This window comes from Eutrigla gurnardus (assembly GCF_963514095.1).
Source record: "Eutrigla gurnardus genome assembly, chromosome: 4".
Taxonomy (NCBI): Eukaryota; Metazoa; Chordata; class Actinopteri; order Perciformes; family Triglidae; genus Eutrigla; species Eutrigla gurnardus.
The window spans coordinates 2,564,008-2,579,469 of NC_139918.1; the positions used below are offsets into that span (position 1 = coordinate 2,564,008).

The following is a 15,462-nucleotide window of genomic DNA, read 5'->3' on the forward strand; positions in this document are numbered from 1 at the left end:
CGGGATGTAAGCACCTCTTTTATACACACATACACTGCATGTGCTGAGAGTCTTGTGTTGAATTTATCAGTCAGTGTGAATCCTGTGCAAGTACATCCACACTTGTGCACTAGTAAACTAGTTGTCTGTTGTGTTGGTGCACATACAAGTGTGTGTGTGTGTGTGTGTCGGAGCCGGTGCCCAATCGCGAACCAGTTCTTCCTGTTTCCACAGACAAAGAACCGGCTCTCGGCCAGGAAAACTGGTTCCAGAGCGGCACCAACTCTTTGCTGGGCTAGAACCGTTCGCACATCTACGTCAGGGGCTGGGGGCGGGGTTAACGCTCAAGGCGACGGGGGGAATATACGCTGCTGCGGAGTTTTACTAACGTTACTGTTCCTGGTAAGTTTCACTTTTAAAATGTTTCCCCTCGTTGCAGACCGTCACATTTCTGTTTAGTTTACCAAGCTAGTGATTACGTTCGTAACAGCAGCAACTAGTGGCTATGCTTCCTCGGGTAATGTAAGCTGACCGGCTAGCTAGCCAGCTAGCGTGATATTGCTAACAACAACGTTAGCATGCCACTTTCTGACTGCCGTTGGCTCACTAAACGTTACCAACTACCAACGTAACTTAACATCTGTCTTCACAGCGTCGTGGACAACTTTGTGATTAAACCGCTGTTCTCTGGTTTGTGTTTGTAGAGCTGTCGGACATCGGCGATATTGAACGGAGGTCCAACCCGCAGATGACTAAACATCAAACACTCTGATCTATTGATCACACACTGTTCTACACTTTAAAAAATGTTGTGATTTTAGTATTTTGTGTATTTCATTGTTATTGTATTATTTGCCAAAATAAACACTTTTTCTGAAGAGACATGTCTGCTATGCTTGAAATTAGCGCTGTGGGGAAACCTCAGACGTATACAGTGATGTAATGACGTGGCTCTCTAGCCGGTGGAAACGCAAACAGGTTCTCAGAAGGTTCGCAAGTTGAACCAACTGCGAACCAGCACGGGCACTGGACTGGTTCTTGAACTAGGTTCGCGTTGGTGGAAAAGGGGCATAAGAGTCTGGCCCAAGGGCCTCTGAATTCTTAATCCAGCCTTTGCCACAGCAGTGATGTTTGGGGTGCAGGATAGTTGGTCAGTTGATGAAGGCAACTGTGATGTCCTTAACAGCAACCGACAGGTTCATGCGAGGGCAGTCTTTCCCCGGGATGAAGAGGAGTTCGGTTTTATTCAGGTTACGATTGAGGTGATTTGCAGTTGTCCAGAGAGAGATGTCTGCCAGACATTCCGAGATGCGAGTTGCAATGTGGGGGAGTGTGAAAACGAGTAGGCAGTTGAGAGGGCAGCTGGAGTGGCAGTTTTTTTTGGGGTGATCCAAATCTCTGTAAGTTCCAGGAAGTGGAGTATGGGCTGAAATATGTGCCACTAGAAACTGAATTTGAATCACATAATTTGAATTTGTATTGTTTAATTTGAATCATTGCATTGGAAAAACTGAATCTGAATACTATAATTTGAAATTGAATTTATTAGTTTGGAACTGAATTCCAATAAACTTGAAACTGAATGTAAGATTATGAAATTTAATTCAGTTTCTCTGAAACTATATTTGATCCTCACTGAAAATTCGATTCTATATATTTTCACATTCAGTTCTCACAATTCAAATTCAGTTCTCAAAATTCAGATTCAGTTCTCAAAATTCAGATTCAATTAACTGTGACAGACATCCGGGTAGTTGAGGAAGAGCAATCGAGCGCAGATACACAGGACTCCTCTTCAGCCAATCAGCACCTACGTTTTTGAGCACGTGACATAGTGGTAATTTACCTTAATGCTGGCTGGTTGCAACCCGCCATGAGACGGAGGAAGAAGTGCTTGACAGACTGGCTTGACCATGGATGAGGCTGGGACAAATACGGTAATGGCAGCTTACCATATATTTTAACGAGCTTTTGTTTAACTGTTGTTAATGTTATAGCTATTTTGTAGAATCGTTTCGTTTCGTCAGCGAGCATAAACAAATCATAATGTTTACAATTACATTAGACTACTAGCATGTTAGCATTGCTTCAGCTGAGTGTTGCTGTGCATGACAAGTAGCAGAAGGGATGACCATTAGGCTGTTAATTAAGTGGATGGCTCTCGTGTGTATCTCATGTGGATTTCCAACAGTGCTTTTCTATTTCTATTTCTATTTCATAAAAATACTCGCTAATGCACAGTAAGTTATCTAGCGTTCTTTGCCCCTGGCCTTGACTTTGACTCGGACTATAAACGTCATCCCGTTCATGGTCAGTTACTTGAGATTGAATTGATAACTATGAAGTTATATTTTAATCGACCGAGACAACAAGCCACATGGTTCTAATTCCCTTCTAACACTTATTCTTGCAACACCTCGGACTCAGACTAATCCTTAACAGTTATACCCAGACAATTACAATGCTATGCTATGCAATGCTAATACTATGACCAACTTTACATGGATTTAGCGCTGTAATGTGTAGTAGTGTGTATTTTATGTTTTATACAGTAGTACTTGCTTTCATTCCAGTCTGAGAAGTTACAGCATACTATGACCTGTAGAAGTCTGTATGTTAGGTGTCATACAGTAACGTTACTGTGGTGGTACACATTTTTAACCTGAACGTGCATATCACAGTTTTATACACAGTGGAATGGTTCCTCTGAGGCTGCACTATACAGCCTGCATTGGCCATACTTCTGCCATGGTTCACTACTTTGTCACCATAATTTTATGTCTGACTTCTGTGTTTGGTATAAAAACTACTTATTATTAATACTGGTATGGTAAAAAAAAAAAAAAAACTACCTATTATTAATACTTCAGTAAAGTAATATTTAGTATTGGATACAAAATTGGATTGAGTGGAAAAAGACAAAATCACATTCTCAGCACTCCCAGGCATTTTCCACTGCATGGTAGCAATATAGCTCTCATGTAGTCAGTAATTGGCCAAAACATAGGCATATTATGTGATTTCTGCATGATGGATAAAGAGGATCTCAATACTATATTAATTTGCCATAGATGACGACTGTTGAGGTTCTTGATGTTCTCTGTGTGTGTCAAAATGACAACAAGTCATCATTAATGGTCATCCCTCATTTTTCTTCCACTTCCTTTCTCAATGATATAGCCTAATGTGCCTTTCTACCACTTCACTGATATTTTTACTAAAAATAAGTTGTGGTTAAATCAAGCTTGTTAGCTGCCATGTAAAGTCCATAGTAGACTTATTGTGTATCGCTAGCCATTTGAGACATTTATGGACCTGCAAAATATTAATATTTACATAATTTTTTTATGGATTTGAGTTGCCACAATCATTGTGCCTAACTAATAATTATTGGGTTATTAAGTATATGATGTATTGTGTATCGCTTCTAACCTACAGCTCCATTTTTATACTTTTGACAGGGAGACAACTCAGAAGTGGTCAATTCAGCAAGACACCTCCTAAATTTGCTCACAAATTTAACACCTTCCCCTGGCCCTATTGGGCCCAGTGCCCAACACAGAGCCACCCCTGTTGGGCCCAGTGCCCAACAGCAAACTGCCCCAGAGACTGCAAGGTGTTGTGTCTAGTTTCACAACAAATAACACAAACCCAGATTAACATGTATAACAATTCAATCATTTGACCCCTGAGATATTGTACACTGTTCATTTAAATGTTGACTACTCAGCATAAAATAATGTGATGCATCTTCCGAACACGGTGTCATTCTAGCAGACAGGGAAGGAGTCAGGAAAGAGGGAGAGATGGCCGACCCAGTGTCCACACAGAAATGACAAGGTCCTTCATTGTATTTGGTTTCTTTGTCAGACTGACTTGTTGTCCCTTACATTCGTCAATTTAAATTCTCACAAACTATAGCTCGTAAGATGTATACTTGTATTGTGTAATGTCAAATTAAAACATTCTCATCGTCACAGGTCTTTTCCTGCCCTTTTTGGAGCCAAGGGAAAGCGCCGGTGCCTTCGAGGGCCTTCCAACCACTTCACACCAGTCAAAGAGATACAACTTACATTTTATCTTTTGCCCAAGCTTGTTGAGCGCACTCCCAAAGGCAGTGAAGAAATTTTCCATTTGCAAGCTGGTTTGGGACGCAGGTCCACGCTGATACCTGAGAACTACACTCATGATGAGGTGAGGCAACATTGACAAGAAAATCTTTCTAATCTAATATTTTAATATAGTCCACTATCAAAACCAATGTTCTTTTATTAATATGATGGTGTGATTTATATTACTCTTGAAGGTATGTTCAGCCCTCAAAGATCTATATCCAAAACTGGGAAGTGTGTCTGGGGGCTGGCTGATTTACAAAGGAGCAGGTACATAGAATTTACCCATGGCAAATCTAATCTTGTTGTATATTCATTTGGATCAATATCATGAGTGATGAGTACTGTTCCATTTCAACAGAATTCAACTATTAAATAACTTTTTTCTTTTTAGGAGGATGGGGTTCTCGAAAACTGTATATGGTGTCTCCTGAGGACAGTGGATATACTGGGCTAATGCTGAAGACTGCAAGTACGGGCGGAAAGGGTGTCCTATATATTGCTCCAATACAGGAGGAACTAGACACTCAACCACTGCATCCTGACTCCAGGTCCTTCTCCAATATGCCAAAGGCAATGTGCCACTCCTGTCACACCAACTATCCACTACAAATCCTAGCGCTGCATGTTGAAACATGTAAGCCTTCAGATACTTGTGCAGAGGAGGTATGTACAGACCCATTGTATGGATAATGTTGGGAGATCACATTATATTACAAATAGCTGTACTCTGCAAAACACAGAAACGACTGCCTCACACTTTTAAGCTTGCTACTAGATATCTCTAATAGACAACGTTTTGATCCATCAGGACCTTCCTCGGGTCCAACATTGTGAATGTTGCTTTCATAATACTCACTTCATAGACTGTCTTCATATAATAAATGAGAACTTGCTACTCTCCTTCATCAGATTAGTGATGAAGACCTGGATTACAGGCACCCCAAACCAGATATGGAAGACTTCAAAGTAAACTCAAATCAGAAGGTGAAGTAATTGGTACCTTTTCAAGCATCAGTGGTATTTTGGTTGGGGTAAAAAAGTGTTTGGACAAAGTACAAGGGACATATTACACAATTACAGACATGAGACAAGTCTGTACTCTACATCATTTCTTTTTCATCACCGTTGACTACTGAAATTGTCAGTTGCCATTTTTGTGTAGCCTAGAGAAATTCTCTCTCAACACCTTGACCATCCATGACAAAAAGCAAACATTAAATTGTCAATCTATCCCCATAACAGTCACTTTCCCCCCCTGACATGTTGCACCATTAAGCTTGAATACAATGTCTAAAGAGAACAAAGAGGAGGCTCATCATTACAGGTTGGATTTGGTCATAACTTTTATAGTGGCCAATTCTACCTGATGTGATGTGAATTTTCAAGGTATTTAAGCTATATTTTCAATGAGGCTGTGTTAATTAATGAACAGTTCATGCAAAAACATCTGTTGAAAGATGAATAACAACAGATATATGCAATCAAGCGAAATGAATATTGGCATAACATCACAATTTTTTTCAATTTTTTCATTCCTCTTGACAGCCTACGGAGGAAGATCTGTTTTTTGTGTCCTCAAACACAGAGGTATGTTGTGATGTGTTGAGTGTATATTTTTGAGGTATTATTGTCTCCACTTTTTATGTTAAACATTTAAGTGGTTCCAGTTGCAGACTGTGTGCCCAATCTGTGGCCAGAATTTTCCTCCCAATGAGCTGGAGGCACATGCAAGCGAGTGTGGAGAGAGGTAACAGAATCTTTTAGCACAATTGAGAAAATATGTCAAGATATTGTAGCATCTTAGTTAGGGATATCCCTCCAAGCAACTGTCTTCCCACCAATGGATTAATGTATTGACCAGTTGGATTTATTACTTTTAAATTGACTGAGCTGTTACCATAAAGGCTGACTGTGCTGTGCGTGATACAGTATACATTGGCTTTCAACACTACACAAGGTTTTTTTGGCTATTTCTTTGGTTGTGTTGCCATATGATTTTTATTGATCAGTTAGTCCTGACCATAACAAAATTAATTTTTTTTTTTTTTTAATTAAAAAACTTAAACTGTTATATGTGGCTTCTGTACTGAATTTATTGTACACCTTTTTACATTTGAGGTCAGAGGATATGGGTTTCACTCTCAACTTCATACTTGTGTTTTGTCATTTCAGCAAAGCTGACTTCATTCCTTCAACTTCAAAACACAAGATGAGTATTTCTAGGTTTGTACGCTTCTATAGTCTCCTTCAACAGTTAATAACCTAAGGTTCTCAAAGTTTTTGGGCCAAGTACCTCTTATCATGTCAAAGAATCCAGGCATCACCTGTAAGCTATAACCCTACAGAAGCAACAAAAAAGTCTATGACACAATTGTGCATATACTTACACACAATAGAAAGCATAAGTCACATACACGTACACATACCACAGTTTGAAAACCTCTGACCTATAGGAATAAACACAGACTACATACGCTTTTCAGAAACACACTGTCTAACAGGCATTTATTTCTCCCTCAGCCTTGATGACGTTCTGCAGGCCATCTCTGCCGCTGTTAACAAGGCAACAAGCCCTCCAACTCATACGACCACAGTTGTCGTTGGTCCATGCACTCGAATACGACCTCTGGGAGCGTATTGCGGAGATTCTTCCGCAACGATAGTAGTGGTTAAGGTTAGGGTTAGGTCGACGTGTGGAGGCGGTCTCTGCCGATGATGCACGCGCGGGGGGGGGGGGGGGGGTTAGGTTTAGGTCGACGTGTGGGGGGGGTCTCTGCCGATGATTGACGGGGGGCGCGCGGTGGGGGGGGGGGTAGCGCGGGGGGCGCGCGGGGGGGGGGGTAGCGCGGGGGGCGCGCGGGGGGGGGGGGGTAGGGGGTGGGGGGGGGGTAGGGGGTGGGGGTAGGGGGTGGGGGTGGGGGTGGGGGGGGGGTAGGGGGGGGGTGGGGGGAAGATGTCGTGGAATCGGGGTAGGTTTAGGTCGACGTGTGGGGGGGGGGCGATCGTCTGAGACACCGGAGTGTCGATATTTACTTGACCGCTAGAGGGCGCGCTATTTTGAAACGTAACATATGGTCGTAATTCGGTGCTTGACACACGACCTATGTGGTCGTTTTCTCGAGGACAGTCTGTAACAAGGAGGAAGAATTTCCTCTCACTGTGTCAAGATCCCATGTGGTGGAGCGGGGCCTTGCTCAATGGAAGCGACAAAAGAAGGCATTGCCTACCAGTCAGTTAAGGATCAAGTTCATAGGGGAGGCGGGCCTTGACACAGGGGCACTACGGAAGGAGTTCCTCACAGGTACACATATTTGAAATAAGACTTAAATTACATTTTAAAAAAGTTGCAATAGAAGTGACAGTAGTTACATGAATGGAGTGATTCTTTGTGTTCAAAGAGATGGTTGCAGGCATTGAGCAGAAGCTGTTTGAGGGTGACCAGACTGGAAAATGTCCCAAATATTCCATGTTGGATCTCGATCAAACAAACTTCAGGTATGCCATGTGGGGTCCATAAGTCTGAGTCCTCAAACAATATTTTGTTGAAATGTTATCATGGCAATGATATTTATGTTCAGTAGGCTAAATGTTGTGGCTTGTGATCTTTACACAGTATGTCCTAGTCGTCAGGACATGACTATGTTACTATTATTTTATACTGTCTCTTTCAGGAGTGCTGGTGAAATCTGGGCTGCAAGTCTGGCTCAAAGCGGACCACCACCCTGCTGCCTCAAACTTTGGTGCTACAAGTACTTGTGTGATGGGGAGTTGCAGATACAGCTCATTTCCAAAGAGGATGTCTCTGATGCTCAGTATACATCACTCATCTCCCAGGTAAGAGGTCTTAAGGGTTTTACTGCTGTAAAATGTTTGGCATCACATCTTTGTAATACAGAATTCCCAGCTGTCACAGAATTCATGGAAATCAGGGAATTTACTTTAATTTCATTCGAGATAGTCATGGGGTTTAGTTTTTACCCACCTTTGTCATGGAATACAGTGGAAGTTAGTCAACATTTTTGTAGTTGCATTTTGTCCAGAAGAGGAGCTTTGAAATGCCTTGACTAACATTTGTATTAATTTCTTGTTAAAATTGTAGCTAAAATGTCCATGGCACATAAGTTTAAGACACCACAAATTAAGCAAAACATTCATTATTACTTTATTTGCTGGATATGGGATTTGGTCAAGAAAGTCAGAGAACACACTCAGGGATGTTTCCCTTTCACTGAGGGTGGGAACTCAATAGTGTCATACTGTATGTGCTGTGTATTGGCAGCAATATTCTGATGCAATACATGTCGGATTTCAGGGGTCCTGATTCAATGAGCTGTGATGCTTTAAACATCAATATTTTGAAAATGTGCTTGGATTTCAGAATGCTCCAGCAAAGACAAAGATATCATTGAGTCAATACAATGATTTTGAGAATCAATACAGATAGGGCTGGGCAATATATAATAATAATAATAATAATAATAATAATTCTTTAAATTTATATAGCGCTTTTCAATGACCCAAAGACGCTTACAAGGGACACGAAAGAAACAGGGTAGAGACATACAGGGGGAGACGAGGGAGAGACAGTGAGACGTTAATGAGCGAGGTGATGGAGAGACCGGCTATGGGTAGGGGAGGTCGTAGGCTTGGGAGAAGAGGTATGTTTTTAACCGGGACTTGAATGTGGGGAGTGAGGGTGAGTCGCGGACAGGTGTGGGGGGAGAGTTCCAGAGTCGGGGTGCAGTACGGGAGAAGGCTCGGTCGCCGAAGGATTTGAGTCTGGATGTGGGTGTTGTCAGGGAGAGAGTGGAGGAGGATCGGAGGGCACGGGTGGGGCGGTGGGGAATGAGGAGGTCAGACAGGTAGGGGGGGGCCAGGTGGTGGAGGGCTTTGAAGGTGAGGAGGAGGATCTTGAAGTTGATGCGCTGTTTGATGGGGAGCCAGTGGAGAGAGTGGAGGACAGGAGTGATGTGTTCACGGGACCGGGTGTGGGTGAGGAGGCGGGCAGCAGAGTTTTGGACCATTTGAAATCTATGGAGGGAGTGGGAAGTGATGCCGGTGAGGAGGGAGTTACAGTAGTCGAGGCGGGAGGAGATGAAGGCGTGGATGAGGGATTCGGCAGCAGGGGGAGAGAGGCAGTGTCGGATCTTGGCGATGCGGCGGAGGTGGAAGTAGGAGGTCTTGATGACGGAGCTGACATGGTGATCGAAGGAGAGGGTGGGGTCCAGGATAACGCCAAGGTTGCGTGCCAGGGGGGAGGGAGTGATGGTCGAGGTGTCGATGGTGAGTGAGATGGGTCCGGTTTTGCTGAGGGTGGATTTGGTGCCTATGAGGAGGAGCTCTGTTTTATCACTGTTGAGTTTGAGGAAGTTGTGAGTCAGCCATGTTTTTATTGTGGAGATGCAGGTTTCGATGTGGGTGAGGGGAGGGTTCTGGGTGGATTTGGTGCTGATATAGATCTGGGTGTCGTCGGCGTAGCAGTGATAGTCCAGGTTGAGGTTGCGGATGATGTGACCAAGGGGGAAGAGGTAGCAGATGAAGAGGAGGGGGCCGAGGACTGAGCCTTGGGGGACCCCCTGCGTGACCGGGGAGAGGGTGGATGTGTGGCCGGAGAGGGAGACGAACTGTTGTCTGTTGGTGAGGTAGGAGGTGAGCCAGTCGAGTGCAGTGCCCTCAACACCCTGTTGGCGGAGCCTTTGAAGGAGGATGGAGTGGTTCACAGTGTCAAAGGCTGCGCTGAGGTCTAGTAGTAATAGGATGTTGAGGGCACCGGAGTCTGCAGAGGTGAGGAGATCATTGATGACTTTGACAAGGGCGGTTTCGGTGCTGTGGAGTGGGCGGAATCCAGACTGGAGGGGTTCGAAGAGGTTGTTGGACTGGAGATGGGTGTGGAGTTGAGCGGCGACGATGCGTTCCAGGGTTTTGGAGAGGAACGGGAGGTTGGAGATGGGGCGGTAGTTAGAGAGGTTGGCTGGGTCCAGGGTGGGCTTTTTGAGGATGGGAGTGATGGAGGCGAGTTTGTAGACAGTGGGGAAGTGACCAAGGGATAGATACTGGTTGAAGAGGGTGGTGAGGTGAGGGAGGAGGACAGGGAGGCAAGCCTTGGTCAGGGTCGTTGGAAGGGGGTCCAGAGAGCAGGTGGTTGTCTTGGATGCGGTGATGACGTCCAGGATGTGGGAGGAGTTGACAGGGGAGAAAGCAGTGAGAGGAGGGAAGGTGGGGAGGTGAGGGAGGGGGGGCGGGAGTGGTGGGGGAGGGGAGGTGAGGGAGGAAGAGTTACTGATGGTGGCAGTCAGGGAGCTGTTGATTTGGGAGACTTTGTTGTTGAAGGCGAGGAGGAAAGAGTTACAGAGGTCAGGGGAGGAGGGTGGGTTGGTGGCCGGTGGCTGGAGCAGTTTGTTGACGGTGGAGAACAGGATGCGGGGGCTCTGCTTGGTGCTGTTGATGACGGATGAGAAGTGGGCAGATTTGGCAGCATGGAGAGCGTCGCGGTAGGAGGAGATGTGTTGTTTGAAGGCTTCAGCATGGACAGTGAGGTGAGTTCGTTTGTAGAGACGTTCAAGTTGGCGGCTAGTCTGTTTCATGGTGCGGAGTTCCGGGGTGTACCAGGGGGCGGAGTTGGTGAATGAGACGGAGGAAGTTTTCCAGGGGGCAAGGGAGTCCAGGGAGTCAGAAAGGATGGTGTTGAGCATGATGGCGTAGTCGTCAGGGGAGGAGGGGACGGAGCCAGGGGGAAAGGCAGAGGATATGAGCTGGGAGAGCATGGGTGGGTTAACTGCCTTGATGTTGCGGTAGGAGATGGTGCGTTTTTTGGGATTGTGAGATGAGGGTAGAGGGGCAGAGAAGAGGATACAGAGGTGGTCAGATAGTGGGAAGGGAAGAGGATGGGGGTTGGATATGGGTAGGAAGGAGGAGCAGATTAGGTCCAGGGTGTGGCCTTTGGAATGGGTGGGGAAATTGATGTGCTGGGTGAGATGGAAACAGTCGAGGAGAGAGAGGAATTCGGACGTCAGTGGGGCTTTGGGCTGGTCGATGTGGATGTTGAAGTCACCGGTGAGTAGGAGGCGGGAGGAGAGAGAGGATACAATGGTGAGGAGTTCCGAGAGTTCAGAGAGAAAGGATGGGTGTGGCTTTGGGGGACGGTAAATGAGAACGGAGGTAATAGAGTTGGGGAGGGAGAAGGCGAGGTATTCAAAGGATGCAATAGATGGGAGGTTGAGGTTCAGTTCAGTGATGGGTAGGGATTGTTTATGAAGAGCGGCAATGCCTCCCCCTCGCCCGGAGAGGCGGGGTTTGGCGATGTAGCTGTAGTTGGGGGGAGTGGCTTGGTTGAGAGCGTAGAAGTCCAGGGGCTGTTGCCATGTTTCACAGAGGAGAAGCAAGTCAATGTTATTGTCCAGTAGTAGTTCAGATATAACAGGTGATTTGTTGGAGAGGGATCGACAGTTCAGCAGAGCGAGGGAGATGGATGGGGGAGCGGAGGGGGGGGGGGCGGAGGTTGTGGAGGTTGGCAGTGCGGGAGTTGGGGGTGACGACGGGGGGGCGGGTAGTAGTCCAGAGTGAGGGGATGGGAGAGCCATCAGGGAAATGTCGGTTGGGAGAGAGACCAGAGCCACGGTGGATGTAGCGACGACGGCGAAGGATCCCAGCTTTGCTGGCTGCGGTGGCAGCAGCCGCAGAGAGACGGTGGTTGCTGTTGAGGCGGTGAAGGTCAGCAGCAGTGTAGAGGAGTGGGCGCGAAGTTGGTGGAGTAGGAGCCTGGAGTAGCAGGAGTGATAGTCCAAGGAGGAGATAAGACGTGAGGGCAGCTGAGAGTAGTCCGGGTAGTATATTAGCAGAGGCTAGCAGCTGATTAGTTAAAAAGTGGTGGACAGTGAGATGTGTGGAGGCAGCAGTGGATCGGGTGTTGACGTTGGTGAAGTGAGTGGCGTTGGTTGCCCCAGATCGCACCCGTGCGGCCGGCAAGCCCCACTGTGCCATGTCGGCACGCAGTTAGGCTACGGCTGACGAGCTGGCGGGGAGTGGAGGCTCCCCCCCGAGAACGCCGGCCGGGGAAGCCAGACAGCTGGGGTGAGGTTGTTGGTGAGGGACGCAGCGGGTCAGTCCGGGCTGGCACAATCACCACCACAAACACACAGGCGTACTCACCCGAGACCAGAGCGAGCGGTCGCACACTCAGAGCCGGGGGACAGATGTATCCAGTGGTGGGGGGGTTTAGCCAGCTGTTAGCTAGCTGGCTAACGTAGCTAATAGTCCGTGGATGAGGGAACAGATGAGTGCGAGCGGAGCTGTACAGATGCACGATGAGCTGGAGAGGCACGGTAACAGCAGCACAGCAGGAACAAAACAAAAAGACGAGCACACTGGGAACGAAAAACAAACGTTGGACACGGTCCGGGGCAGAAGCGGCAGTCAACAAACCAGACGCCGGCGTTGCTCTAACCCGGAAGAGACGGAGACACACAGATCACTATTACATCAATATTGTGATATGAGAATAGATATTGGCTGTGATGGATATCTTAATATTGTGATATAGCACAAGTGTTGTCTTTTCCTGGATTTAGATACTGTATTTTGGAAAAGGAATGCAATTTTCTGAACTTTGCAAACTGTTTTTGCTGATCTATCTCTATCTCTATCTCTACCTCCTTGGTCACCATATTCACATTAATAATAACTGTTTATCAGAAATCCCATGTTTAAATATCAAATGAAAGCAATATTGTAACAACATCGATATTGAGGTATTTGGTCAAAGATATTGTGATATATGATTATGTCCATATTGCCTAGCCCTAAATACAGTATTGCAAGAAATAAAAATACAATTGTATATTCAGCTATTGCACCTCTTGAATGGTAAATGGACTCCATTTTTGTATCGTATTTCTAGTCGACCGATTACTCAGAGCGCTGTACTGTGTCTGCCTCATTCACACACATTCACACACTGATGGTGGAGGCTGCCATGCAAGGCGCCAACCAGCCTATCAGGAGCAGTTAGGGGTTCAGTGTCTTGCTCAATGACACTTTGACATGCTCTCTGGAGGTGCTGTAATCATGCCCCCCTGACATGTTATTCAGTGTTTTTTTTCTGTATGTATGTGTGTGTGTGTGTGTCTTTTTAAGGTTGAGTCGGCCACAGAGGCTACAATGACTGAACTGATTGAGGAAATTTTGAGCTGTGGCTATAATGGACCTGTTAATGTTGAAAAGAGAGAAGAAATTGTTCGGTATAATTGTTTTTTCACTATGCTGATACTTGTCAAAGATGTTCATATTCATGTTTTGATTTTTTTTACCTTTAACTTCATACTGAATTTCTTTTTTCTTTCTATATTTTAGTGCTGTTGTTCTTCATGCCATACTTCGGCTGCTGCCCCTTCTCTCCCAGCTACGTGAAGGTCTGAAACTTTATGGTCTCGCTGATCTAATGAGCCAATACCCAAACATCTGCCAACCACTCTTTGTCCCTGGGGTGGAGGTGAAGGTGAGTTAATAAATGTAGGCTTTAGTAGGGATGTACTGATGCCCCTTTTAACTGCCAATAGTGATTCCAAGTCTTAAACTTAAAATATCAGCTTATCTCAAGTACCAATCATGTCCTTTACTTTGACTTTAGTTTTTTTCTGATTATCTTATTATTTTGCTGTGTTTGGGACATTTCTGTGTGTCAACCTTTGGGCAGTGGGTGTGTAGCCCACAGCCAGCGTGTGTGAGGTTGGGACTCATAGCGTAGCAACCAGGTAACATCACGGTGTTTTTATGTGCTGCTTCTCCGTCTCTCTCCTCTGCTGTGTGCTGCTCCTATGCTGTCAGTGTGTCTGTTTTGACCGACACACAGTTTATTTCTCTCATTCATTGGCTTTGTTCTCACCAGCGCCGCTTGCTCTTTTCATTAACTCTCTAGCTCACTCGACCACCACTGCTCTCTCTTTCTGGATAAACTCATAACGATAATTGTTTCTCTCACCAGGCTGATGCTGACTTTGTCTTTGCGGCGTGCCATCCTGAGTTCAGTGAGAAGGGCTCCAACAAAGAACAGGTGGAAGTGAGCGTTATGAACCATCTACAGGACTTCTTGCAGGAGCTGGAAGCATGTAATTGCTCATTTAGTTTTCTTCTTGTAAACTCTGTGTACTTAGTTTCTCTGTCTTACACATCTCATGAAGTTTCCATGTAGATTACATTATCATTGTACGTACACTTACTGTATGTCAGAGATTAGATTTCCAAATTCTACCTCTCTGCTAGTACAGGTAAACCATGTCCAATATTTAATTTACATGATTGTTTGCTTTATCTGTCTCTGAAAAGGTGAACATCCAGAGGTGGGTGACTATCCAGGTCACCTCTCCCCCAGTACGTTTCTGCAGTGGCTCACAGGACAGGGCCACATTCCTGTCTTACCAGAAGAGAAGATAAACTTCAGTGTCTTTGTGCAGTTCAATCACACCTGTCACATCCAGTATGGTGTACATACAGTTTGCTACCCAACAGTCGCCGCATGTAGTAATACAATCCGCCTGCCTGTTAAGCATATGCAAAATTATACTCAAGTGAGTAAACAAGTGATGACAGAGGCCTTCCATCTAGGGCAGGCATTTCATCAGGTTTAGGTGAAATGTTGCGGTTTCAAATATGCAGTGCTAAATAGACTACTGAATGTTTTTCTTTCACGGTTCAAGTACAATGCATATACATTCAGGCTCAAGTAGTAATACATTGGGTTAAGATATTTGTTCAGTCTTTCACTGAAGTCAGTTCACCCAATTCTCTGTTCATGGGGGTATTTAATGACCCAGGACTATAGCTAGTTTTTGATTAGCAGTCAATATGAACAATATACACTGCCATTCCATAACGTTAACAAATTAATTTTTTTAGTCCTGTCCCTTGAGATACCCATCCGGTTACATTGAGTTATTTGATTAACTTTCTCTTTATCCTTTGGAATGTAACCAAAAATATAACAAATGTGCGTGGCTAATTGATTGATTTTATTTGACATATTTTATAAAGTATACATCATTGTTAGCCATTACATTGAATGTTACGCTTCAAACAGCATTTCCATATGGGCATCGCACCATTAAAATGTTTTTGTCAGAGAAGATGTCCTTCACTGTGTTCTTTCCCTCCTCCCTGTGGCTGTGTCAGCTTGACAGAATGAATGTGAGGGTGTCCAATAAAAAAGTATGGAAGCAAAATACAAAGTGCCTACAGCATCAGGAAAGGTGAATATAATTGAGTGTAAAAATTTAGTGCCATTTTGTTATTATTTATTTAGTTTCAATTAGTTTTTTGTGAATGGAAGGTGGACTATAAGGTGCCAGGATACATGGGGTCCTAGACTGGACTTGTG

General features: G+C 45.0%; 1 protein-coding gene across 1 annotated transcript; it reads left to right on the plus strand.

Moving 5' to 3' along the window:
• Positions 1-7,289: 7,289 nt before the first annotated feature.
• On the plus strand, positions 7,290-14,716 carry LOC311012480 (uncharacterized protein; the record flags this gene model as incomplete). Its single annotated transcript, XM_084007941.1, has 7 exons — positions 7,290-7,395; positions 7,493-7,589; positions 7,766-7,928; positions 13,227-13,330; positions 13,443-13,587; positions 14,074-14,197; positions 14,415-14,716. The coding sequence occupies exons 2-7, from the start codon at positions 7,495-7,497 to the stop codon at positions 14,714-14,716; spliced, it is 933 nt and encodes a 310-aa protein (XP_083864067.1). The 5' UTR covers positions 7,290-7,395; positions 7,493-7,494.
• Positions 14,717-15,462: the final 746 nt, after the last annotated feature.